The sequence below is a fragment of the Bombina bombina genome, chromosome 2 (genome assembly GCF_027579735.1).
Source record: "Bombina bombina isolate aBomBom1 chromosome 2, aBomBom1.pri, whole genome shotgun sequence".
In the NCBI taxonomy this organism is placed as follows: domain Eukaryota; kingdom Metazoa; phylum Chordata; class Amphibia; order Anura; family Bombinatoridae; genus Bombina; species Bombina bombina.
Window position 1 is genome coordinate 254012962 of NC_069500.1, and position 27823 is coordinate 254040784.

General features: G+C 40.7%; 1 protein-coding gene across 1 annotated transcript in view; it reads left to right on the forward strand.

Annotated features, from left to right (window-relative positions):
- PPIP5K2 (diphosphoinositol pentakisphosphate kinase 2) overlaps window positions 1-27823 on the forward strand; it is a 466186-nt gene that overhangs the window by 177984 nt on the left and 260379 nt on the right. The window contains 5 exon segments of the mRNA XM_053701522.1: window positions 2574-2675; window positions 3631-3717; window positions 21784-21859; window positions 21949-22058; window positions 23349-23434. Coding sequence (XP_053557497.1) covers window positions 2574-2675; window positions 3631-3717; window positions 21784-21859; window positions 21949-22058; window positions 23349-23434 — 461 coding nt within the window.

Below are 27823 nucleotides of genomic sequence, written 5' to 3' on the forward strand. Positions count from 1 at the left end.
TGAATCCAAAGGATTCCCATGGAATAAGATAAAAATTCCTAAGATTCTCTCCTTTCTTCAAGAAGGTTTGGAGAAAGGTTTATCTGCAAGTTCTCTAAAGGGACAGATCTCTGCTTTATCTGTCTTACTACACAAAAGACTGGCAGCTGTGCCAGATGTTCAAGCATTTGTTCAGGCTCTGGTTAGGATCAAGCCTGTTTACAGACCTTTGACTCCTCCCTGGAGTCTAAATCTAGTTCTTTCAGTTCTTCAAGGGGTTCCGTTTGAACCCTTACATTCCGTAGATATTAAGTTACTATCTTGGAAAGTTTTGTTTTTGGTTGCAATTTCTTCTGCTAGAAGAGTTTCAGAGTTATCTGCTCTGCAGTGTTCTCCTCCTTATCTGGTGTTCCATGCAGATAAGGTGGTTTTGCGTACTAAGCCTGGTTTTCTTCCTAAAGTTGTTTCTAACAAAAATATTAACCAGGAGATAGTTGTACCTTCTTTGTGTCCGAATCCAGTTTCAAAGAAGGAACGTTTGTTACACAATTTGGACGTTGTCCGTGCTCTAAAGTTCTATTTAGAGGCTACTAAAGATTTCAGACAAAAACATCTTCCTTGTTTGTTGTTTATTCTGGTAAAAGGAGAGGTCAAAAAGCGACTTCTACCTCTCTTTCCTTTTGGCTTAAAAGCATTATCCGTTTGGCTTATGAGACTGCCGGACGGCAGCCTCCTGAAAGAATCGCAGCTCACTCCACTAGGGCTGTGGCTTCCACATGGACCTTCAAGAACGAGGCTTCTGTTGACCAGATATGTAATGCAGCGACTTGGTCTTCACTGCACACTTTTGCCAAATTTTACAAATTTGATACTTTTGCTTCTTCGGAGGCTATTTTTGGGAGAAAGGTTTTGCAAGCTGTGGTGCCTTCCGTTTAGGTGATCTGATTTGCTCCCTCCCTTCATCCGTGTCTTAAAGCTTTGGTATTGGTTCCCACAAGTAAGGATGACGCTGTGGACCGGACACACCAATGTTGGAGAAAACAGAATTTATGCTTACCTGATAAATTACTTTCTCCAACGGTGTGTCCGGTCCACGGCCCGCCCTGGTTTTTTAATCAGGTCTCATGAATTATTTTCTCTAACTACAGTCACCACGGTATCATATGGTTTCTCCTATATATATTTCCTCCTGTCCGTCGATCGAATGACTGGGGTGGGCGGAGCCTAGGAGGGATCATGTGACCAGCTTTGCTGGGACTCTTTGCCATTTCCTGTTGGGGAAGAGAATATCCCACAAGTAAGGATGACTCCGTGGACCGGACACACCGTTGGAGAAAGTAATTTATCAGGTAAGCATAAATTCTGTTTTTTGTGCTATTTGATTTTTGTATATGTACGATTTTGTTGTTTTATCATATCTGTGTAATTTACCGGAAGTGACGTCACAGCACTTCCAGTTTCACAGAACGGTGGAATGCATTATGCGCTCCAATACAGTTGTTTTTGGTGCCACTCTAACCTGGGGGGTAGGTACACTTTGTTTGATTTAGAGTATTATTTAAGTGTGATGTTTAAACACAATTGTTTTTCTGATGAAGGACAGATAATCTCCGAAAATGTTTAATAAACCTTGCTTGTTTGATGAGAAAGACCTGTGAGTGCATTACTTTGGAGGAAATATTGGTTGCATTTCTGCACCCAGGCATTTGGCTTTTTGTAGATCTAAAGAAAATATTTGAATAACTAATATTGGTGTGTCCTTAGTCACACACTGTGCTATATATACATTAAAGGGACATTAAACCCACATTTTTTCTTTCATGATTCAGATAGAGAATACAATTTTAAACAACTTTCTAATTTACTTCTATTATCTAATTTGTTTAATTATCTTGATATTCTTTCCTGAAAAGCATATCTAGATAGGCTCAGTAGCTGCTGATTGGTGGCTGCACATAGATGTCTTGTGTGATTGGCTGACCCATGTGCATTGCTATTTCTGCAACAAAGGATATCTAAAGAAAGAAGCAAATTAGATAACAGAAGTAAATTGGAATGTTTAAAATTGTGTTCTCTGTCTGAGTCATGAGAGAAATTTTTTGGGTTTAATGTCTCTTTAAGGATCTCAGTTACTTACTAGACAAGAATAAAGGAATTAGGGCACTGGTTTTCAAACCTGTTCTCAAGCCTCCCCAACAGGCCAGGTTTTCAGGATTACCTTGGATAAGAGCAGGTTAATAACCAGGTTTACTAATCAACTGATTGTTTCTCCTGTGCTCCAGTTCAAATATACTCAAAATAATGCCTTTTCGGGAGGCTGAGGACAGGTTTGAAAACCCAGTGAATTAGAGCAAAGGTTTGCTTATCTCTGGTGTTAAGGAGAATATTACAATCAAATTGGACTATTCTTAGTGTCCTCCTGTGAAATGATTTTGTATGTATAGTGCTCTGTCTGAATCATAAAAGTTTTAATTTTGACTTCACTTGTCGCTTTAAACTAAATGCTCATGGCAGCCATTATTACTGTTAAATGCAATGAGTAAATACTGATGGTGGTGCAGATTTTAAATATCTGTTTGTTTATTTTTTTATAGGAACATCATTATGCGAGAACTTGCTCCACAGTTTCACATACCGTGGTCAATACCGTTGGAAGCAGAAGATATTCCCATAGTTCCAACAACATCTGGAACAATGTGAGGAAGTGACAATATTTGATATCGTCACAAACATCTCTTTTGTTTTAATAGATACTTATTTCTATTCTTATATTCTTCTAACTGGTCATGGGCATTACAAGTATATCAGTTGTCCATCTTTATATAGTGAATGGGCAGTAGTACTTGTGTTGGAAACAAACCTTAAAGTGAAGGTAAACTTTGATGAATCAGTGCCCTGTTTTTAAAAATACTATTAAAAACAGGTGCACTTTCATTCATCAAAGTTTACATTTCCCCGTTTTTGTACAAATACTTTTTATTCTGGAAGCCACTCCAGCACTTCCCCCGCCCGTCGCAAGCCTCTTCATACATCCCCAATGACGAATCCGGCTTCCTCTCCAGAGCAAACATTGCCTAAAGGGAAGCCGTGATTGGAGGAAGCCAGATTCTTCATTGGTGATGTATGAAGAGGCTTGCGACGGGCGGGGGAATCGCTGGAGCGGCTTCCAGAATAAAAGGTATTTGTACAAAAACGGGGAAATGTAAACTTTGATGAATGAAAGTGCTCCTGTTTTTAATAGTATTTTTAAAAACAGGGCACTGATTCATCAAAGTTTACCTTCACTTTAAGCACATAAACTGGTTAGATTGATCTATAATACAGATGCAGTTGGATAGTTTTAATTTGAAAAAAGCTATTAACTGAAAATATAACCAAAACGTATTAGTATCTAGCCTTCAATTACTAATGAGGCATGTGCTGTGCAGGTTTAGCTTTTCTGCTACCTGCTAAGGGAGTTAATATAAGCAGTAGACAATACCTGAGAGAGAAAGAGATTTGTCAGGAAAGTTACCCAAATGGATAAACGGATTTCACAAGTGTGTATATAAACGCCAGTAATTGTTCTACCACAGATATTTCCTCCCTAATGGGAATATTTTATTTCAGAGTTTTTTTTTAAAGACTTTCTAAATATGATTTCTTTTTTAGGATGGAGCTAAGATGTGTGATAGCTGTGATAAGACATGGAGACCGGACACCGAAACAGAAAATGAAAATGGAAGTCAGACATCAGAGGTGGGTTTGCTTTAGTCGCTCCCTTTCATTATTCCTTTGGCGAATATAGGAGTATACTAATACTGCGCAATAATTCCTCTTGCTCATTTGTTGTTGTTGTACTCAAGTGTGCACAGATAAAGTATAGGAAGGAGCTAAAAATGCCTGGCAAATGTGCTAGCAGCACTGACCCTTACTTCTATTATCAAATTGTCTTTTTTATCTTAGTATCTTTTGTTGTAAAGCAGGGATGTACGTTTAGAAGCCGCCCCATTTCTGGAGCACTGTATGGCAGAAGTTTTGCATTAAAGGTTATCCATTTGCGATAGGACTAGATGGCCTCACTACTTCCTGCCATGTAGTGCTCCAGATGCCTACCTTGGTATCTCTTTAACAAAGAATATCATGAGAATGGAGCAAATTTTATGGTTTGCTCTGTCTGAACAACAAAATATATTTTTTGGGTTTCTTATCCCTTTAAGTACTGTCTGAACAAAAAAAAGCTTTTCATGTAGTTGGTCCTGGTCTTCACTAAACACATTGATTTTTTCCTTTTCCATGTTTTTGAAAGCAGCATATTCTATGAGCAGCATATTCTATGAGCAGCATATTCTATGAGCAGCATATTCTATGAGCAGCATATTCTATGAGCAGCATATTCTATGAGCAGCATATTCTCTATATATATTATTTTTTTAAGCATCTTATTTTCCTCTTTTGTAGTTTTCTGTAACTTAATGTAAGGGGCTCGATGTGTGTCTAGAGACATAAAATAGATTCAATCTTTAATTAAACCAACAATAAAATTATAGATTAAATGCATAAACAAATACTTTATTTTCTGCACTGCAGTCTACTTCTTCTATTGGTTATAGTAACGTACCTCCCAACATTTGTAGCTGGTTATCAGGGAAACATGAGGTTGATGGGGGCTTCTTTACCTTTTTGTGGGTGGAGCCGTGTTGGGAGGGGTGGATTTATGGGTTGTTAGTGGGTGGGATTGTGGGTGTGTCTAGGTGGTCAGTCGGTGTGTCGGGCAGTTTGTGGGTGTTTCTGGGGGCAGGGCCAAGGGAAAGTCTGCAAATCGGGACATATGGCTGCCTCAGAAAGACATCAGGACAGAGCTCAGAATGAGGGACTGTCCTCTAAAATAGGGACAGTTGGGAGGTCTGTAATGGCATCGCCAGCAACTTGATGGTGAAGAATTGCAGACAAAATACAAGTGTGTTTGTAGTCTCTCTTGCTTTTTAAATGGCATTCCAAGCCAATATTGCTGCTCTGTGTATATTTTCCTGTAGCCTTTAACACATCAGCCGACAAGCTGCCTGGTTTTGAATAATAGCTGGATTTCTTTCTTAAGACACGGTGGCCTAGATTTGGAGTTTGGCGGTAGATGGGTTGTTAACGCTACGCGGGCTTTTTTCTGGCCGTACCATAAAATTAACTCTGGTATCGAGAGTCCAAAAAAATGCTGCGTTAGGCTCCAAAAAAGGAGCGTAGAGCATTTTTACCGCAAATGCAACTCTCGATACCAGAGTTGCTTACGGACGCGGCCAGCCTCAAAAACGTGCTCGTGCACGATTCTCCCATAGGAAACAATGGGGCTGTTTGAGCTGAAAAAAAACCTAACACCTGCAAAAAAGCCGCGTTCAGCTCCTAACGCAGCCCCATTGTTTCCTATGGGGAAACACTTCCTACGTCTGCACCTAACACTCTAACATGTACCCCGAGTCTAAACACCCCTACCCTTACACTTATTAACCCCTAATCTGCCGCCCCCGCTATCGCTGACCCCTGCATTATATTATTAACCCCTAATCTTCCGCTCCGTAAACCGCCGCAACTTACATTATCCCTATGTACCCCTAATCTGCTGCCCCTAACACCGCCGACCCCTATATTATATTTATTAACCCCTAACCTGCCCCCCACAACGTCGCCGCCAGCTACTTACAATAATTAACCCCTAATCTGCCGACCGCAAAGCGCCGCCACCTACGTTATCCTTATGTACCCCTAATCTGCTGCCCCTAACACCGCCGACCCCTATATTATATTTATTAACCCCTAATCTGCCCCCCTCAATGTCGCCGACACCTTCCTACACTTATTAACCCCTAATCTGCCGAGCGGACCTGAGCGCTACTATAATAAAGTTATTAACCCCTAATCTGCCCTCCCTAACATCGCCGACACCTAACTTCAATTATTAACCCCTAATCTGACGACGGAGCTCACCGCTACAATAATAAATGGATTAACCCCTAAAGCTAAGTCTAACCCTAACACTAACACCCCCCTAACTTAAATATAATTTACATCTAACGAAATTAATTAACTCTTATTAAATAAATTATTCCTATTTAAAGATAAATACTTACCTGTAAAATAAATCCTAATATAGCTACAATATAAATTATAATTACATTGTAGCTATTTTAGGATTAATATTTATTTTACAGGCAACTTTGTAATTATTTTAACCAGGTACAATAGCTATTAAATAGTTAAGAACTATTTAATAGTTACCTAGTTAAAATAATAACAAAATTACCTGTAAAATAAATCCTAACCTAAGTTATAATTAAACCTAACACTACCCTATCAATAAATTAATTAAATAAAATACCTACAATTACCTACAATAAAACCTAACACTACACTATCAATAAATAAATTAAATACAATTCCTACAAATAACTACAATTACATAAACTAACTAAAGTACAAAAAATAAAAAAGAACTAAGTTACAAAAAATAAAAAAATATTTACAAACATTAGAAAAATATTACAACAATTTTAAACTAATTACACCTACTCTAAGCCCCCTAATAAAATAACAAAGACCCCCAAAATAAAAAAATGCCCTACCCTATTCTAAATTAATACATTTAAAAGCTCTTTTACCTTACCAGCCCTGAACAGGGCCCTTTGCGGGGCATGCCCCAAGAAAATCAGCTCTTTTGCCTGTAAAAAAAAACATACAATACCCCCCCCCAACATTACAACCCACCACCCACATACCCCTAATCTAACCCAAACCCCCCTTAAATAAACCTAACACTAAGCCCCTGAAGATCTTCCTACCTTGTCTTCACCTCAACAGGTATCACTGATCCGTCCTGGCATCCGGTGCTGAAGAGGTCCAGAAGAGGCTCCAAAGTCTTCCTCCTATCCGGCAAGAAGAGGACATCCGGACCAGCAAACATCTTCATCCAAGCGGCATCTTCGATCTTCTTCCATCCGGTGCGGAGCGGGTCCATCTTGAAGCAGCCGACGCGGATCCATCCTCTTCTTCCGGCGTCTCCCGACGAATGACGGTTCCTTTAAGGGACGTCATCCAAGATGGCGTCCCTCGAATTCCGATTGGCTGATAGGATTCTATCAGCCAATCGGAATTAAGGTAGGAATATTCTGATTGGCTGATGGAATCAGCCAATCAGAATCAAGTTCAATCCAATTGGCTGATCCAATCAGCCAATCAGATTGAGCTCGCATTCTATTGGCTGTTCCGATCAGCCAATAGAATGCGAGCTCAATCTGATTGGCTGATTGGATCAGCCAATCGGATTGAACTTGATTCTGATTGGCTGATTCCATCAGCCAATCAGAATATTCCTACCTTAATTCCGATTGGCTGATAGAATCCTATCAGCCAATCGGAATTCGAGGGACCCCATCTTGGATGACGTCCCTTAAAGGAACCGTCATTCGTCGGGAGACGCAGAAAGAAGAGGATGGATCCGCGTCGGCTGCTTCAAGATGGACCCGCTCCGCACCGGATGGAAGAAGATCGAAGATGCCGCTTGGATGAAGATGTTTGCCGGTCCGGATGTCCTCTTCTTGCCGGATAGGAGGAAGACTTTGGAGCCTCTTCTGGACCTCTTCAGCACCGGATGCCAGGACGGATCGGTGATACCTGTTGAGGTGAAGACAAGGTAGGAAGATCTTCAGGGGCTTATTGTTAGGTTTATTTAAGGGGGGTTTGGGTTAGATTAGGGGTATGTGGGTGGTGGGTTGTAATGTTGGGGGGGGGTATTGTATGTTTTTTTTTACAGGCAAAAGAGCTGATTTTCTTGGGGCATGCCCCGCAAAGGGCCCTGTTCAGGGCTGGTAAGGTAAAAGAGCTTTTAACTCTATTAATTTAGAATAGGGTAGGGCATTTTTTTATTTTGGGGGTCTTTGTTATTTTATTAGGGGGCTTAGAGTAGGTGTAATTAGTTTAAAATTGTTGTAATATTTTTCTTATGTTTGTAAATATTTTTTTATTTTTTGTAACTTAGTTCTTTTTTATTTTTTGTACTTTAGTTAGTTTATGTAATTGTAGTTATTTGTAGGAATTGTATTTAATTTATTTATTGATAGTGTAGTGTTAGGTTAATTGTAGGTATTTTATTTAATTAATTTGATAGGGTAGTGTTAGGTTTAATTATAACTTAGGTTAGGATTTATTTTACAGGTAATTTTGTTATTATTTTAACTAGGTAACTATTAAATAGTTCTTAACTATTTAATAGCTATTGTACCTGGTTAAAATAATTACCAAGTTGCCTGTAAAATAAATATTAATCCTAAAATAGCTACAATGTAATTATAATTTATATTGTAGCTATATTAGGATTTATTTTACAGGTAAGTATTTAGCTTTTAATAGGAATAATTTATTTAATAAGAGTTAATTAATTTTGTTAGATGTAAATTATATTTAAGTTAGGGGGGTGTTAGTGTTAGGGTTAGACTTAGCTTTAGGGGTTAATCCATTTATTATAGTAGCGGTGAGCTCCGGTCGTCAGATTAGGGGTTAATAATTCAAGTTAGGTGTCGGCGATGTTAGGGAGGGCAGATTAGGGGTTAATACTATTTATGATAGGGTTAGTGAGGCGGATTAGGGGTTAATAACTTTATTATAGTAGCGCTCAGGTCCGCTCGGCAGATTAGGGGTTAATAAGTGTAGGCAGGTGTCGGCGACGTTGAGGGGGGCAGATTAGGGGTTAATAAATATAATATAGGGGTCGGCGGTGTTAGGGGCAGCAGATTAGGGGTACATAAGGATAACGTAGGTGGCGGCGCTTTGCGGTCGGCAGATTAGGGGTTAATTATTGTAAGTAGCTGGCGGCGACGTTGAGGGGGGCAGGTTAGGGGTTAATAAATATAATACAGGGGTCGGCGGTGTTAGGGGCAGCAGATTAGGGGTACATAAGTATAACGTAGGTGGCGGTCGGCAGATTAGGGGTTAAAAAAATTTAATCGAGTTGCGGCGATGTGGGGGGACCTCAGTTTAGGGGTACATAGGTAGTTTATGGGTGTTAGTGTACTTTAGGGTACAGTAGTTAAGAGCTTTATAAACCGGCGTTAGCCCAGAAAGCTCTTAACTCCTGGCTTTTTTCTGCGGCTGGAGTTTTGTCGTTAGATTTCTAACGCTCACTTCAGAAACGACTCTAAATACCGGAGTTAGGAAGATCCCATTGAAAAGATAGGATACGCAATTGACGTAAGGGGATCTGCGGTATGGAAAAGTCGCGGCTGAAAAGTGAGCGTTAGACCCTATTTTGAGTGACTCCAAATACCGGCGGTAGCCTAAAACCAGTGTTAGGAGCCTCTAACGCTGGTTTTCACGGCTACCGCCAAACTCTAAATCTAGGCCGTTGAGTCCACCGTGCAAGGAGGAGGGGAAGTTTAGATGTTTGAGACTGCTGGACAGCAGCCTCCTGAGAGAATCACAGCTCATTCCACTTGGGCTCTTTCTTCTTCTTTGGGCCTTCAAGAATAAGGCCTCTGTAGAGCAGATTTACAAGGCTGCGACTTGGTCTTCTTTGCACACTTTTTCTAAATTCTATAAATTTGATACTTTTGCCTCGGCTGAGGCTTCTTTTGGGAGAAAGGTTCTTCAGCCCTCCCTTGTTTTCGAACATTTTTTTTTATATAATCCTCTGCACCTTGTGTTATTTCCTTTCTCTCCTTTTCCTTTGGTCGAATGACTGGGGGTTGTGGGAAGGGAAGTGATAGTTAAAGGGACAATGAACCCAAATTTTTTCTTTTGTGATTCAGATAGAGCATGAACTTTTAAGCAACTTTCTAATTTACTCCTATTGTCAAATTTTCTTCATTCTCTAACGGCTAGATTTAGAGTTCGGCGGTAGCCGTGAAAACCAGCGTTAGAGGCTCCTAACGCTGGTTTTAGGCTACCGCCGGTATTTGGAGTCACTCAAAATAGGGTCTAACGCTCACTTTTCAGCCGCGACTTTTCCATACCGCAGATCCCCTTACGTCAATTGCGTATCCTATCTTTTCAATGGGATCTTTCTAACGCTGGTATTTAGAGTCGTTTCTGAAGTGAGCGTTAGAGCTCTAACGACAAAACTCCAGCCGCCGGAAAATAGCAGGAGTTAAGAGCTTTCTGGGCTAACGCCGGTTCATAAAGCTCTTAACTACTGTACCCTAAAGTACACTAACACCCATAAACTACCTATGTACCCCTAAACCGAGGTCCCCCCACATCGCCGCCACTCGATTAAAATTTTTTAACCCCTAATCTGCCGACCGCCACCTACGTTATACTTATGTACCCCTAATCTGCTGCCCCTAACACCGCCGACCCCTGTATTACATTTATTAACCCCTAACCTGCCCCTTACAACGTCGCCGCCAGCTACTTACAATAATTAACCCCTAATCTGCCGACCGCAAAGCGCCGCCACCTACGTTATCCTTATGTACCCTAATCTGCTGCCCCTAACACCGCCGACCCCTATATTATATTTATTAACCCCTAATCTGCCCCCCTCAACGTCGCCGACACCTGCCTACACTTATTAACCCCTAATCTGCCGAGCGGACCTGAGCGCTACTATAATAAAGTAATTAACCCCTAATCCGCCTCACTAACCCTATCATAAATAGTATTAACCCCTAATCTGCCCTCCCTAACATCGCCGACACCTAACTTCAATTATTAACCCCTAATCTGCCGACCGGAGCTCACCGCTATTCTAATAAATGTATTAACCCCTAAAGCTAAGTCTAACCCTAACACTAACACCCCCCTAACTTAAATATAATTTAAATCTAACGAAATAAATTAACTCTTATTAAATAAATTATTCCTATTTAAAGCTAAATACTTACCTGTAAAATAAATCCTAATATAGCTACAATGTAAATTATAATTATATTATAGCTATTTTAGGATTAATATTTATTTTACAGGCAACTTGGTAATTATTTTAACCAGGTACAATAGCTATTAAATAGTTAAGAACTATTTAATAGTTACCTAGTTAAAATAATAACAAATTTACCTGTAAAATAAATCCTAACCTAAGTTATAATTAAACCTAACACTACCCTATCAATAAATTAATTAAATAAACTACCTACAATTACCTACAATTAACCTAACACTACACTATCAATAAATAAATTAAATACAAATGCTACAAATAACTACAATTACATAAACTAACTAAAGTACAAAAAATAAAAAAGAACTAAGTTACAAAAAATAAAAAAATATTTACAAACATAAGAAAAATATTACATCAATTTTAAACTAATTACACCTACTCTAAGCCCCCTAATAAAATAACAAAGACCCCCAAAATAAAAAAATGCCCTACCCTATTCTAAATTAATAAATTTAAAAGCTCTTTTACCTTACCAGCCCTGAGCAGGGCCCTTTGCGGGGCATGCCCCAAGAAAATCAGCTCTTTTGCCTGTAAAAAAAAAACATACAATACCCCCCCCCCCAACATTACAACCCACCACCCACATACCCCTAATCTAACCCAAACCCCCCTTAAATAAACCTAACACTAAGCCCCTGAAGATCTTCCTACCTTGTCTTCACCTCACCAGGTTCACCGATCGGTCCAGAAGAGCTCCTCCGATGTCCTGATCCAAGCCCAAGCAGGGGGCTGAAGAGGTCCATGATCCAGCTGAAGTCTTCATCCAAGCGGGGCAGAAGAGTTCTTCCATCCGATTGAAGTCTTCATCCAAGCGGCAGCATCCTGAAGACCTCTACCGCGGAACATCCATCCTGGCCGACGACTGAACGACGAATGACGGTTCCTTTAAATGACGTAATCCAAGATGGCGTCCCTCGAATTCCGATTGGCTGATAGGATTCTATCAGCCAATCGGAATTAAGGTAGGAATATTCTGATTGGCTGATGGAATCAGCCAATCAGAATCAAGTTCAATCCTATTGGCTGATCCAATCAGCCAATCAGATTGAGCTTGCATTCTATTGGCTGATCGGAACAGCCAATAGAATGCGAGCTCAATCTGATTGGCTGATTGGATCAGCCAATAGGATTGAACTTGATTCTGATTGGCTGATTCCATCAGCCAATCAGAATATTCCTACCTTAATTCCGATTGGCTGATAGAATCCTATCAGCCAATCGGAATTCGAGGGACGCCATCTTGGATGACGTCATTTAAAGGAACCGTCATTCGTCGTTCAGTCGTCGGCCAGGATGGATGTTCCGCGGTGGAGGTCTTCAGGATGCTGCCGCTTCGCTCCGGATGGATGCCGCTTGGATGAAGACTTCAATCAGATGGAAGAACTCTTCTGCCCCGCTTGGATGAAGACTTCAGCTGGATCATGGACCTCTTCAGCCCCCCGCTTGGGCTTGGATCAGGACATCGGAGGAGCTCTTCTGGACCGATCGGTGAACCTGGTGAGGTGAAGACAAGGTAGGAAGATCTTCACGGGCTTAGTGTTAGGTTTATTTAAGGGGGGTTTGGGTTAGATTAGGGGTATGTGGGTGGTGGGTTGTAATGTTGGGGGGGGGGTATTGTATGTTTTTTTTTACAGGCAAAAGAGCTGATTTTCTCCAACATAGGTGTGTCCGGTCCACGGCGTCATCCTTACTTGTGGGATATTCTCTTCCCCAACAGGAAATGGCAAAGAGCCCAGCAAAGCTGGTCACATGATCCCTCCTAGGCTCCGCCTACCCTAGTCATTCTCTTTGCCGTTGTACAGGCAACATCTCCACGGAGATGGCTTAGAGTTTTTTAGTGTTTAACTGTAGTTTTTATTATTCAATCAAGAGTTTGTTATTTTAAAATAGTGCTGGTATGTACTATTTACTCTGAAACAGAAAAGAGATGAAGATTTCTGTTTGTATGAGGAAAATGATTTTAGCAACCGTTACTAAAATCCATGGCTGTTCCACACAGGACTGTTGAGAGGAATTAACTTCAGTTGGGGGAACAGTGAGCAGTCTTTTGCTGCTTGAGGTATGACACATTCTAACAAGACGATGTAATGCTGGAAGCTGTCATTTTCCCTATGGGATCCGGTAAGCCATTTTTATTCAGACAGTAAATAAGGGCTTCACAAGGGTTTATTAAGACTGTAGACATTTTCTGGGCTAAATCGATCATATTTACACATATTTAGCCTTGAGGAATCATTTAATCTGGGTATTTTTTGTAAAATAATATCGGCAGGCACTGTTTTAGACACTTTATTCTATAGGGGCTTTCCCTAATCATAGTCAGAGCCTCATTTTCGCGCCGGTATGGCGCACTTGTTTTTGAGAACAGCATGGCATGCAGCTGCATGTGTGTGGAGCTCTGATACATAGAAAAGTCTTTCTGAAGGCATCATTTGGTATCGTATTCCCCTTTGGGCTTGGTTGGGTCTCAGCAAAGCAGATTCCAGGGACTGTAAAGGGGTTAAATATAAAAACGGCTCCGGTTCCGTTATTTTAAGGGTTAAAGCTTCCAAATTTGGTGTGCAATACTTTTAAGGCTTTAAGACACTGTGGTGAAATTTTGGTGAATTTTGAACAATTCCTTCATACTTTTTCGCAATTGCAGTAATAAAGTGTGTTCAGTTTAAAATTTAAAGTGACAGTAACGGTTTTATTTTAAAACGTTTTTTGTGCTTTGTTATCAAGTTTATGCCTGTTTAACATGTCTGAACTACCAGATAGATTGTGTTCTGACTGTGGGGAAGCCAAGGTTCCTTCTCATTTAAATAGATGTGATTTATGTCATAAAAAATTTAGTAAAAATGATGCCCAAGATGATTCCTCAAGTGAGGGGAGTAAGCATGGTACTGCATCATCCCCTCCTTCGTCTACACCATTCTTGCCCATACAGGAGGCCCCTAGTACATCTAGCGCGCCAATACTCCTTACTATGCAACAATTAACGGCTGTAATGGATAATTCTATCAAAAACATTTTAGCCAATATGCCCACTTATCAGCGAAAGCGCGACTGCTCTGTTTTAGAAAATACTGAAGAGCATGAGGACGCTGATGATATTGTTTCTGAAGGGCCCCTGTCTGAGGGGGCCAGGGAGGTTTTGTCTGAAGGAGAAATTTCAGATTCAGAAAAAATTTCTCAACAAGCTGAACCTGATGTGATTACTTTTAAATTTAAGTTGGAACATCTCCGCGCTCTGCTTAAGGAGGTGTTATCCAATTTGGATGATTGTGATTATCTGGTCATTCCAGAAACACTATGTAAAATGGACAAGTTCCTAGAGGCCCCGGGGCCCCCCGAAGCTTTTCCTATATCCAAGCGGGTGGCGTACATTGTTAATAAAGAATGGGACAGGCCCGGTATACCTTTCGTACCTCCCCCCATATTTAAAAAATTGTTTCCTATAGTCGACCCCAGAAAGGACTTATGGCAGACAGTCCCCAAGGTCGAGGGGGCGGTTTCTACTCTAAACAAGCGCGCCACTATACCCATAGAAGATAGTTGTGCTTTCCAAGATCCTATGGATAAAAAATTAGAAGGTTTGCTAAAAGAGATGTTTGTTCAGCAAGGTTACCTTCTACAACCAATTGCATGCATTGTCCCTGTCACTACAGCCGCGTGTTTCTGGTTCGATGAGCTAGAAAAGGCGATTATTAGTAATTCTTCTTCTTATGAGGAGATTATGGACAGAATTCGTGCTCTTAAATTGGCTAATTCTTTCACCCTAGACGCCACCTTGCAATTGGCTAGGTTAGCGGCGAAAAATTCTGGGTTTGCTATTGTGGCGCGCAGAGCGCTTTGGTTAAAATCTTGGTCAGCGGATGCGTCTTCCAAGAACAAATTGCTTGACATTCCTTTCAAGGGGAAAACACTGTTTGGCCCTGACTTGAAAGAGATTATCTCTGATATCACTGGGGGCAAGGGCCACGCCCTTCCTCAGGATAGGTCTTTCAAGGCCAAAAATAAACCTAATTTTCGTCCCTTTCGCAGAAACGGACCAGCCCCAAGTGCTACGTCCTCTAAGCAGGAGGGTAATACTTCTCAAGCCAATCCAGCCTGGAGACCTATGCAAGGCTGGAACAAAGGAAAGCAGGCCAAGAAACCTGCCACTGCTCCCAAGACAGCATGAGATGCGGGCCCCCGATCCGGGACCGGATTTGGTGGGGGGCAGACTCTCTCTCTTCACTCAGGCTTGGGCAAGAGATGTTCTGGATCCTTGGGCGCTAGAAATAGTCTCCCAAGGTTATCTTCTGGAAGTGATTCATCCTGTTCCATTAAGAGAACGAGGGATGGGGTTCTACTCCAATCTGTTCGTAGTTCCCAAAAAAGAGGGAACGTTCAGACCAATCTTAGATCTCAAGATCCTAAACAAGTTTCTCAAGGTTCCATCGTCCAAAATGGAAACCATTCGAACAATCCTTCCATCCAGGAAGGTCAATTCTTGACCACGGCGGATTTAAAGGATGCGTATCTACATATTCCTGTCCACAAGGAACATCATCGGTTCCTAAGGTTCGCATTCCTGGACAAGCATTACCAGTTCGTGGCGCTTCCTTTCGGATTAGCCACTGCTCCAAGGATTTTCTCAAAGGTACTAGGGTCCCTTCTGGCGGTGCTAAGACCAAGGGGCATTGCTGTAGTACCTTACTTGGACGACATTCTGATTCAAGCGTCGTCCCTTCCTCAAGCAAAGGCTCACACGGACATAGTCCTGGCCTTTCTCAGATCTCACGGATGGAAAGTGAACGTGGAAAAGAGTTCTCTATCTCCGTCGACAAGAGTTCCCTTCTTGGGAACAATAATAGACTCCTTAGAAATGAGGATTTTTCTGACAGAGACCAGAAAAACAAATCTTCTAAACTCTTGTCGGATACTTCATTCCGTTCCTCTTCCTTCCATAGCGCAGTGCATGGAAGTGATAGGTTTGATGGTAGCGGCAATGGACATAGTTCCTTTTGCGCGCATTCATCTAAGACCATTACAACTGTGTATGCTCAGTCAGTGGAATGGGAACTATACAGACTTGTCTCCGAAGATACAAGTAAATCAGAGGACCAGAGACTCACTCCGTTGGTGGCTGTCCCTGGACAACCTGTCACAAGGGGTGACCTCCCGCAGACCAGAGTGGGTCATTGTCACGACCGATGCCAGTCTGATGGGCTGGGGCGCGGTCTGGGGATCCCTGAAAGCTCAGGGTCTTTGGTCTCGGGAAGAATCTCTTCTACCGATAAATATTCTGGAACTGAGAGCGATATTCAATGCTCTCAAGGCTTGGCCTCAGCTAGCGAGGGCCAAGTTCATACGGTTTCAATCAGACAACATGACAACTGTTGCGTACGTCAACCATCAGGGGGGAACAAGGAGTTCCCTGGCGATGGAAGAAGTGACCAGAATCATTCAATGGGCGGAGACTCGCTCCTGCCACCTGTCTGCAATCCACATCCCAGGAGTGGAAAATTGGGAAGCGGATTTTCTGAGTCGTCAGACATTGCATCCGGGGGAGTGGGAACTCCATCCGGAAATCTTTGCCCAAATCACTCAACTGTGGGGCATTCCAGACATGGATCTGATGGCCTCTCGTCAGAACTTCAAGGTTCCTTGCTACGGGTCCAGATCCAGGGATCCCAAGGCGACTCTAGTAGATGCACTAGTAGCACCTTGGACCTTCAAACTAGCCTATGTATTCCCGCCGTTTCCTCTCATCCCCAGGCTGGTAGCCAGGATCAATCAGGAGAGGGCGTCGGTGATCTTGATAGCTCCTGCGTGGCCACGCAGGACTTGGTATGCAGATCTGGTGAATATGTCATCGGCTCCACCATGGAAGCTACCTTTGAGACGAGACCTTCTTGTTCAAGGTCCGTTCGAACATCCGAATCTGGTCCCACTCCAGCTGACTGCTTGGAGATTGAACGCTTGATCTTATCAAAGCGAGGGTTCTCAGATTCTGTTATTGATACTCTTGTTCAGGCCAGAAAGCCTGTAACTAGAAAAATTTACCACAAAATTTGGAAAAAATATATCTGTTGGTGTGAATCTAAAGGATTCCCTTGGGACAAGGTTAAGATTCCTAAGAGTCTATCCTTCCTTCGAGAAGGATTGGAAAAAGGATTATCTGCAAGTTCCTTGATGGGACAGATTTCTGCCTTGTCTGTGTTACTTCACAAAAAGCTGGCAGCTGTGCCAGATGTTCAAGCCTTTGTTCAGGCTCTGGTTAGAATCAAGCCTGTTTACAAACCTTTGACTCCTCCTTGGAGTCTCAACTTAGTTCTTTCAGTTCTTCAGGGGGTTCCGTTTGAACCCTTACATTCCGTTGATATTAAGTTATTATCTTGGAAAGTTTTGTTTTTGGTTGCAATTTCTTCTGCTAGAAGAGTTTCAGAATTATCTGCTCTGCAGTGTTCTCCTCCTTATCTGGTGTTCCATGCAGATAAGGTGGTTTTACGTACTAACCTGGTTTTCTTCCAAAAGTTGTTTCTAACAAAAACATTAACCAGGAGATAGTCGTGCCTTCTCTGTGTCCGAAACCAGTTTCGAAGAAGGAACGTTTGTTGCACAATTTGGATGTTGTTCGCGCTCTAAAATTCTATTTAGATGCTACAAAGGATTTTAGACAAACATCTTCCTTGTTTGTTGTTTATTCTGGTAAAAGGAGAGGTCAAAAAGCAACTTCTACCTCTCTCTCTTTTTGGATTAAAAGCATCATCAGATTGGCTTACGAGACTGCCGGACGGCAGCCTCCCGAAAGAATCACAGCTCATTCCACTAGGGCTGTGGCTTCCACATGGGCCTTCAAGAACGAGGCTTCTGTTGATCAGATATGTAGGGCAGCGACTTGGTCTTCACTGCACACTTTTACCAAATTTTACAAGTTTGATACTTTTGCTTCTTCTGAGGCTATTTTTGGGAGAAAGGTTTTGCAAGCCGTGGTGCCTTCCATTTAGGTGACCTGATTTGCTCCCTCCCTTCATCCGTGTCCTAAAGCTTTGGTATTGGTTCCCACAAGTAAGGATGACGCCGTGGACCGGACACACCTATGTTGGAGAAAACAGAATTTATGTTTACCTGATAAATTACTTTCTCCAACGGTGTGTCCGGTCCACGGCCCGCCCTGGTTTTTTAATCAGGTCTGATAATTTATTTTCTTTAACTACAGTCACCACGGTATCATATGGTTTCTCCTATGCAAATATTCCTCCTTAACGTCGGTCGAATGACTGGGGTAGGCGGAGCCTAGGAGGGATCATGTGACCAGCTTTGCTGGGCTCTTTGCCATTTCCTGTTGGGGAAGAGAATATCCCACAAGTAAGGATGACGCCGTGGACCGGACACACCGTTGGAGAAAGTAATTTATCAGGTAAACATAAATTCTGTTTTCTTGGGGCATGCCCCGCAAAGGGCCCTGTTCAGGGCTGGTAAGGTAAAAGAGCTTTTAAATGTATTAATTTAGAATAGGGTAGGGCATTTTTTTATTTTGGGGGTCTTTGTTATTTTATTAGGGGGCTTAGAGTAGGTGTAATTAGTTTAAAATTGTTGTAATATTTTTCTTATGTTTGTAAATATTTTTTTATTTTTTGTAACTTAGTTCTTTTTTATTTTTTGTACTTTAGCTAGTTTATTTAATTGTATTTATTTGTAGCATTTGTATTTAATTTATTTATTGATAGTGTAGTGTTAGGTTAATTGTAGGTAGTTTATTTAATTAATTTATTGATAGGGTAGTGTTAGGTTTAATTATAACTTAGGTTAGGATTTATTTTACAGGTAAATTTGTTATTATTTTAACTAGGTAACTATTAAATAGTTCTTAACTATTTAATAGCTATTGTACCTGGTTAAAATAATTACCAAGTTGCCTGTAAAATAAATATAAATCCTAAAATAGCTATAATATAAATATAATTTATATTGTAGCTATATTAGGATTTATTTTACAGGTAAGTATTTAGCTTTAAATAGGAATAATTTATTTAATAAGAGTTAATTTATTTAGTTAGATTTAAATTATATTTAAGTTAGGGGGGTGTTAGTGTTAGGGTTAGACTTAGCTTTAGGGGTTAATACATTTATTAGAATAGCGGTGAGCTCCGGTCGGCAGATTAGGGGTTAATAATTGAAGTTAGGTGTCGGCGATGTTAGGGAGGGCAGATTAGGGGTTAATACTATTTATGATAGGGTTAGTGAGGCGGATTAGGGGTTAATTACTTTATTATAGTAGCGCTCAGGTCCGCTCGGCAGATTAGGGGTTAATAAGTGTAGGCAGGTGTCGGCGAAGTTGTGGGGGGCAGGTTAGGGGTTAATAAATATAATATAGGGGTCGGCGGTGTTAGGGGCAGCAGATTAGGGGTACATAAGGATAACGTAGGTGGCGGCGCTTTGCGGTCGGAAGATTAGGGGTTAATTATTGTAGGCAGGTGGAGGCGACGTTGTGGGGGGCAGATTAGGGGTTAATAAATATAATATAGGGGTTGGCGATGTTAGGGCAGCAGATTAGGGGTACATAGGGATAACGTAGGTAGCGGCGGTTTACGGAGCGGAAGATTAGGGGTTAATAATATAATGCAGGGGTCAGTGATAGCGGGGGCGGCAGATTAGGGGTTAATAAGTGTAAGGTTAGGGGTGTTTAGACTCGGGGTACATGTTAGAGTGTTAGGTGCAGACGTAGGAAGTGTTTCCCCGTAGGAAACAATGGGGCTGCGTTAGGAGCTGAACGCTGCTTTTTTGCAGGTGTTAGGGTTTTTTTTCAGCTCAAACAGCCCCATTGTTTCCTATGGGAGAATCGTGCACGAACACGTTTTTGAGGCTGGCCGCGTCCGTAAGCAACTCTGGTATCGAGAGTTGCATTTGCGGTAAAAATGCTCTACGCTCCTTTTTTGGAGCCTAACGCAGTATTTTTTCGAACTCTCGATACCAGAGTTAATTTTATGGTGCGGCCAGAAAAAAGCCCGCAGAGCGTTAACAGCCCATCTACCGCCAAACTCCAAATCTAGGCCTTAGTATCTTTATTTGAAATGTAAGAATGTAAGTTTAGATGCCGGCCCTGATTGGTGGATAAATTCATCCACCAATAAAAAAGTGCTGTCCAGAGTACTGAACTAATAAAAAAGCTAGGGTGCCTTCTTTTTCAAATAAAGATAGCAAGAGAACAAAGAAAATTTATAATATGAGTAAATTAGAAAGCTGCTTAAAATTGCATGCTCTATCTGAATCCAAAAAAAGAAAAAAATTGGGTTCAGTGTCCCTTTAACAGCTTTTCTGTGGTGCTCTTTGCCGCCTCCTGCTGGCCAGGAGTGATATTCCAAACAGTAATTGATGATTCCGTTTCTAGAAATAAATACATTTATCAGGTAAGCATACATTTTCTTTTTTTTTCTTTTTTACCTGCATGCCACTCTATTTGTGACTGTCCCTAATTCCAGCATCCAGTGTGGGTGACTGTTCTTATCCCAGCACTCTGTGTGTGTGTCTGTCCCTATCCTACAAGTGTGTGCGTGACTGCCCTCTCCCAGCATGCAGCAGTCTCTATGGATGACTGCCCCTATCCAAGAAGTCTGTGTAAGTGATTATCTAGCTGGATTTTAAATGGATTTTGCCTCAAGTTGACAGTCTCTCTCACTCTTGTAAATATGGGCTATAGGGGTAGATTGATAGTAAGACTTTGAAGACCATAGTATGCTGCAAAAGTAAAAAAAAAACACATGATGTGAACTAACAGATAAATCATTTTTTGTGTGTTTTTTTTCTTGTTTGCAAGAGGGTTCATGCCAGCGATATCCACAAAACTTGCGTTCCTGTGTAAAGTGTATGCCTAATTAGCTGTATGCATATCCCCATTTGTATGGAATTTATTTATTTGTTGCTTTCAGTAAATTTACAAAGAAATTGATTTGTGATGAATTTTCTGCAGGAAAACTTTGGTTATTGGCCTATTGTGTGTGTGTGTGTGTGTGTGTGTGTGGGGGTTGTTATGATCATTGAATCTTTAAGGAAGTTGGCAGCAGACTGGGAGTATAAAGTTGAGATTACAGTAGGCATGATATTTTTAGGGGTTCACAGTGAATGGGGGCATTTGGGGTAGTTAGTTTATTTATGGTAGAGTTTAAATATGAGTGGGGGTGTATTTTTTACATTTTGTGTATGTCAATGTTAATGTGATTGTAGAATTGCTGTAGATAAATCCTTTGGGGGATTGGTAGGGATTACTCTCTTTGGTATCCTTTGTTGAAAACATACATGCATAGTTTCAGGGGCAACAATGTACTACTGGGAGCTAGCTACGCATTGGTGGCTGCTTTCCTGTCTTTTGTGTTTAGCTAGCTCCCAGTATAACATTGTTATTATTTTGGAAAGTTTTTTAAAATTGTATGCTGTATCCAAATCAATAATAAAAATGTTTTTGTATGGACCTTTAATTTAGCCTCTGTTGTTTTATATGGGGGTAGTTATGATGAGTGGATTGTGCAAAGTATTTAAAGCTTTCTTGAAGCTCTGGGTAAAATCCAAAAATATATTTTCTTTGTGTATCTGTCTTGTCATTGATTTGCTATTATTGATAACTAGAATTCAATACAACTCAAATAGCTGTAGCAGCATTTGTCATGTTTTTAGATTTTTGTATCAAGCAGTAGATTTCATTGATGCTCAAGTAAGAGCAGATATTTGCGATGATGGGTTGTTTGGAGAACGTGATTTGTATTCTTTTAACAAACGTGACCTGCTGTTTAGAAAGCTTTACAAAATAGGGTATCTTGCTGTATTGATTTGCTTTCTGTGCTTTGAATGATTTCAGATTAAAACCTTAGTAAACTGTCAATCTACATACTGTATTTTTATTATCTCTTGTAAAATATGAAATGTTGTTTTTTAAGGTTCTTTGATCTATTCGACAAATTTCATGGCTACAAGACAGGAAAATTAAAACTAAAGAAACCAAAGCAGTTACAGGCAAGTTATTTTGTATCTCGTTATTTCTTTTCTGTTCCATTCCTTCTTTCTTTCCATAATAAAAGTGTTTTTATCCCCCCCCCCCCCAGGAAGTGCTGGATATTGCCAGGCAACTTCTTGCTGAACTTGGCCAAAACAATGATTCAGAAATTGAAGAAAGCAAAGCAAAACTCGAACAACTTAAAACTGTGTTGGAAATGTAAGTAGATGGAATTAAAATGAAGTCATTGGCAATAGCACGGCTTGTCCAAACAAAATGGTATGGAAAATAAAGTGTAGGGAGTAGCTCTATAGAGAGTTTGTTCATTGGAAATATAAGGTTGCATATGTTGTAAATAGAAAGATAACCAAATCACTAACTGACTAATCTGACTGGCAGCAGTTGTGACACGTCAAGGTTTTAGCCATTTTGTAATATGAATGAGAGAAATGCCCAATTCACAGCTCATAGCTACGTCTTCCTAATGCATAAATACACATGTAGTTTTCAAAGCAAGTCCTAGTCATATGACATGAAATATACCCTCAGCAAGTGGATTCATGCCAACTCATGAGGTCAGCAAGAGATTAGAAGAATTCTACCATTTTGTCACTGGGTTACAACTCTATTCACAGCCACATATTAAGCTGCTCCATAATTATGCAGTAAAATTGTAGAAACTGTATGTCAAGTAGGGGCTGTGATAAAATCAGGTCTATTGCATGCAGTATTTTCAGAAGTAATGTAGATTTTTACAACAAAGTTGGAAGTTTTGCGGCGGTGCATGAATATTTATGGTTAGTCTTTTTGCAGTTTCTGTGCATTTGAAACAAATTGCTTCTTACCTTTATGATGTGAAGCTTGATGTCACCAGAAGTGTAATGAAAGTGTCTACTGCTGTATCGACAACGGGTCCCATACACTCTAGCTATGATCAATAAGCATAAGCAATTTCTAGATTCATAAATTGTTGCAAAAATACTTCTAACGGTATTTGGATTCTTTGGAATACACTGCTGCTCATTTTAGAAAGCACTATATAGGCCCCATTAGAGTAAAACGTGACTTGCTGTTGTTCATTAAAAAAATTAATTTTAGCCCTAGCGTCTCTAGGTATTAATCTCCTGCAAAGGTTTAAACAAATGGTTAGTCCCAAGAAAAAACTGCCAGTGAGCCATTCAGCAGTTGCTACAGATTCTAATTGGGTGACCCAGCTGTTTCCTCTGGAGCAGCAGTTCTACTTATTTCCCAGGCAGTACTTTAACTATGTGTTTAACCCAGTTGCGGTGATTAATAAATGCACAGAGTATCAGGATCACTGGTACTAAAATTATAAGCGCTAATGATTTTCAGCATGTCATTTTTCCTCTAATTGTCCTTAACAATATTCTTGTTAACAACTTACTTTATTTCTTTTTAATGTATTGGCTGACAAACTAGTCATAGCCCTCTTCTTTGAAAAGTCTTCTGTTTTCTCCAGCTTCTTTTGTTTTCTCCCCTTTTTTAAAGGTATGGTCATTTTTCTGGAATAAATCGTAAAGTGCAATTAACGTATCTCCCTCATGGCTGCCGTAAAACATCCAGTGAAGAAGAAGGTACAGTATGGATTATTAATGCTAATCTTTTCCTTTCAGTTTGATAGTCTTGGCTCTTATTTAGGCTGTGGAAATGAGGCAATATGGACCTTACTACAAGCTATCTGTCTCACACACTGTCTTGGTGTGGTTTCATCCACACATATTTTCCACTCAAGAATAAGCCATTTTATTTATAAATATAATTTTCTATCCTAATTTCTACTAGTACATGAATTGCTAAGACATCATAAGGCTCTGTGTTTGAGAGCACATTTTGTATTCTATATACACAACACAGATGATAAAGTTTAGGCTGATTTTTAGTTTCCATACAGGTGAATATGTGAACAAACTAACTCAAAAGAAGCCATGTGTCAGATAAATTTAGGGACAACATTAAATGACTTGCTCTATTACGTTACAGCATGTTCTGCATTAGTGTTCTCTTCAGAAAATTGTGCCAGCCGGGTGGCATTATAAATTAGCCGGGTGGTGTGTAATATTTTCTAATATTATATTATAAATTAATTGCACAATTTAACATAACTATTAAATGATAATTTGTGCAATAAAAACATTTGTAATATTAGCTCATTTTAGCTTAATATTGGCTAACAATTTAGCCGGATGGTCAGTAAAATCAGTTGGGTGGTGCACCCGCTAAAAACATCCTGGGGAGAACACTGCTACTGTGTGTTTAACCCCCCGAACGGGGGGGGGGTGAGATATTAATTCCCAGTACAACCTTTTGCTTATCCCAGGTTCTAGCTTTAGGTTTCAAAGAAATTTGATCCAAAAGTAATCAGTTTACTAAATGACTTGTGGGGAATATTACACTGGACAAAGCGATTGAAATATGCTTTAAACATTTAGAATTTATTCATTTGCACAAATGTTTCACTTACGATGCAAATGTATTTTCTGAATGTATTAGAAGTTGCTTTTTCTTCTGTTAAGTGTGATCAGTCCACGGGTCATCATTACTTCTGGGATATTACTCCTCCCCAACAGGAAGTGCAAGAGGATTCACCCAGCAGAGCTGCATATAGCTCCTCCCCTCTACGTCACTCCCAGTCATTCTCTTGCACCCAACGACTAGATAGGATGTGTGAGAGGACTATGGTGATTATACTTAGTTTTTATCTTCAATCAAGAGTTTGTTATTTTAAAATAGCACCGGAGTGTGTTATTATCTCTCTGGCAGAGTTTGAAGAAGAATCTACCAGAGTTTTTGTTATGATTTTAGCCGGAGTAGTTAAGATCATATTGCTGTTTCTCGGCCATCTGAGGAGAGGTAAACTTCAGATCAGGGGACAGCGGGCAGATGAATCTGCATAGAGGTATGTAGCAGTTTTTATTTTCTGATAATGGAATTGATGAGAAAATCCTGCCATACCGATATAATGTCATGTATGTATACTTTACACTTCAGTATTCTGGGGAATGGTACTTCACTAGAATTACACTGTAAGAAATACATAAAGCTGTTTAATAACTAGAGATTATGTTTAACGTTTTTGCTGGAATGTAAAATCGTTTTCATTTACTGAGGTACTGAGTGAATAAATGTTTGGGCACTATTTTTCCACTTGGCAGTTGCTTAATCTGTTTTCTGACAGTTTCTGTTCTCCCTCACTGCTGTGTGTGAGGGGGAGGGGCCGTTTTTTGGCGCTTTTACTACGCATCAAATATTTCAGTCAGCAACTCATTGTATTCCCTGCATGATCCGGTTCATCTCTACAGAGCTCAGGGGTCTTCAAAACTTATTTTGAGGGAGGTAATTTCTCTCAGCAGAGCTGTGAGAATTGTAGTTTGACTGAGATAAAAAACGTTTATTCTGTAATTTGTTTCCTGCTTTCAGAATTTGTTATCTTTGCTAATGGGATTAAACCTTTGCTAAAGTTGTGTTGTTTACAAGGATTGAGGCTATAACTGTTTCAATTTATTAATTTTCAACTGTCATAGATCTTCTGTGCTTCTTAAAGGCACAGTACGTTTTAATATTATTCTAATTGAATTGTATTTCCAAGTTGCAAGTTTATTTGCTAGTGTGTTAAACATGTCTGATTCAGAGGATGATACCTGTGTCATTTGTTGCAATGCCAAAGTGGAGCCCAATAGAAATTTATGTACTAACTGTATTGATGCTACTTTAAATAAAAGTCAATCTGTACAAATTGAACAAATTTCACCAAACAACGAGGGGAGAGTTATGCCGACTAACTCGCCTCACGTGTCAGTACCTACATCTCCCGCTCAGAGGGAGGTGCGTGATATTGTAGCGCCGAGTACATCTGGGCGGCCATTACAAATCACATTACAGGATATGGCTACTGTTATGACTGAGGTTTTGGCTAAATTACCAGAACTAAGAGGTAAGCGTGATCACTCTGGGGTGAGAACAGAGTGCGCTGATAATATTAGGGCCATGTCAGACACTGCGTCACAGGTGGCAGAACATGAGGACAGAGAACTTCATTCTGTGGGTGACGGTTCTGATCCAAACAGACTGGATTCAGATATTTCAAATTTTAAATTTAAGCTGGAAAACCTCCGTGTATTACTAGGGGAGGTGTTAGCGGCTCTGAATGATTGTAACACAGTTGCAATACCAGAGAAAATGTGTAGGTTGGATAAATATTTTGCGGTACCGACGAGTACTGAGGTTTTTCCTATACCTAAGAGACTTACTGAAATTGTTACTAAGGAGTGGGATAGACCCGGTGTGCCGTTCTCACCCCCTCCGATATTTAGAAAAATGTTTCCAATAGACGCCACCACAAGGGACTTATGGCAAACGGTCCCTAAGGTGGAGGGAGCAGTTTCTACCTTAGCTAAGCGTACCACTATCCCGGTGGAGGATAGCTGTGCTTTTTCAGATCCAATGGATAAAAAGTTAGAGGGTTACCTTAAGAAAATGTTTGTTCAACAAGGTTTTATATTGCAACCCCTTGCATGCATTGCGCCGATCACGGCTGCAGCGGCATTCTGGATTGAGTCTCTGGAAGAGAACATTGGTTCAGCTACTCTGGACGACATTACGGACAGGCTTAGAGTCCTTAAACTAGCTAATTCATTCATTTCGGAGGCCGTAGTACATCTTACTAAACTTACGGCGAAGAATGCAGGATTCGCCATTCAGGCACGCAGGGCGCTGTGGCTAAAATCCTGGTCAGCTGATGTTACTTCTAAGTCTAAATTGCTTAATATACCTTTCAAAGGGCAGACCTTATTCGGGCCCGGGTTGAAAGAGATTATCGCTGACATTACAGGAGGTAAAGGCCATGCCCTGCCTCAGGACAAAGCCAAAGTTAAGGCTAGACAGTCTAATTTTCGTTCCTTTCGTAATTTCAAAGCAGGAGCAGCATCAACTTCCTCTGCACCAAAACAGGAAGGAGCTGTTGCTCGCTACAGACAAGGCTGGAAACCTAACCAGTCCTGGAACAAGGGCAAGCAGGCCAGGAAACCTGCTGCTGCCCCTAAAACAGCATTAATTGAGGGCCCCCGATCAGGGATCGGATCTAGTGGGGGGCAGACTTTCTCTCTTTGCCCAGGCTTGGGCAAGAGATGTCCAGGATCCCTGGGCGCTAGAGATAATATCTCAGGGATACCTTCTGGACTTCAAATACTCTCCTCCAAGAGAGAGATTTCATCTGTCAAGATTGTCAACAATCCAGACAAAGAAAGAGGCGTTTCTACGCTGCGTACAAGAGCTCTTGTTAATGGGAGTAATCCATCCAGTTCCACGATCGGAACAGGGACAGGGGTTTTACTCAAATCTGTTTGTGGTTCCCAAAAAAGAGGGAACTTTCAGACCAATCCTGGACTTAAAGATCCTAAACAAATTCCTAAGAGTTCCATCGTTCAAGATGGAGACTATTCGGACAATTTTACCTATGATCCAAGAGGGTCAGTACATGACCACTGTAGATTTAAAAGATGCTTACCTTCACATACCGATTCACAAAGATCATTATCGGTACCTAAGGTTTGCCTTCCTAGACAGGCATTACCAGTTTGTGGCTACTCCATTCGGATTGGCTACAGCTCCAAGAATCTTCACAAAGGTTCTGGGTGCTCTTCTGGCGGTACTAAGACCGCGGGGAATCTCGGTAGCTCCATACCTAGACGACATTCTGATACAAGCTTCAAGCTTTCAAACTGCCAAGTCTCATACAGAGTTAGTACTGGCATTTCTAAGGTCGCATGGATGGAAGGTGAACGAAAAGAGGAGTTCTCTCTTTCCACTCACAAGAGTTCCCTTCTTGGGGACTCTTATAGATTCTGTAGAAATGAAGATTTACCTGACAGAGGACAGGCTAACAAGACTTCAAAGTGCTTGCCGCACCCTACATTCCATTCAACACCCGTCAGTGGCTCAATGCATGGAGGTAATCGGCTTAATGG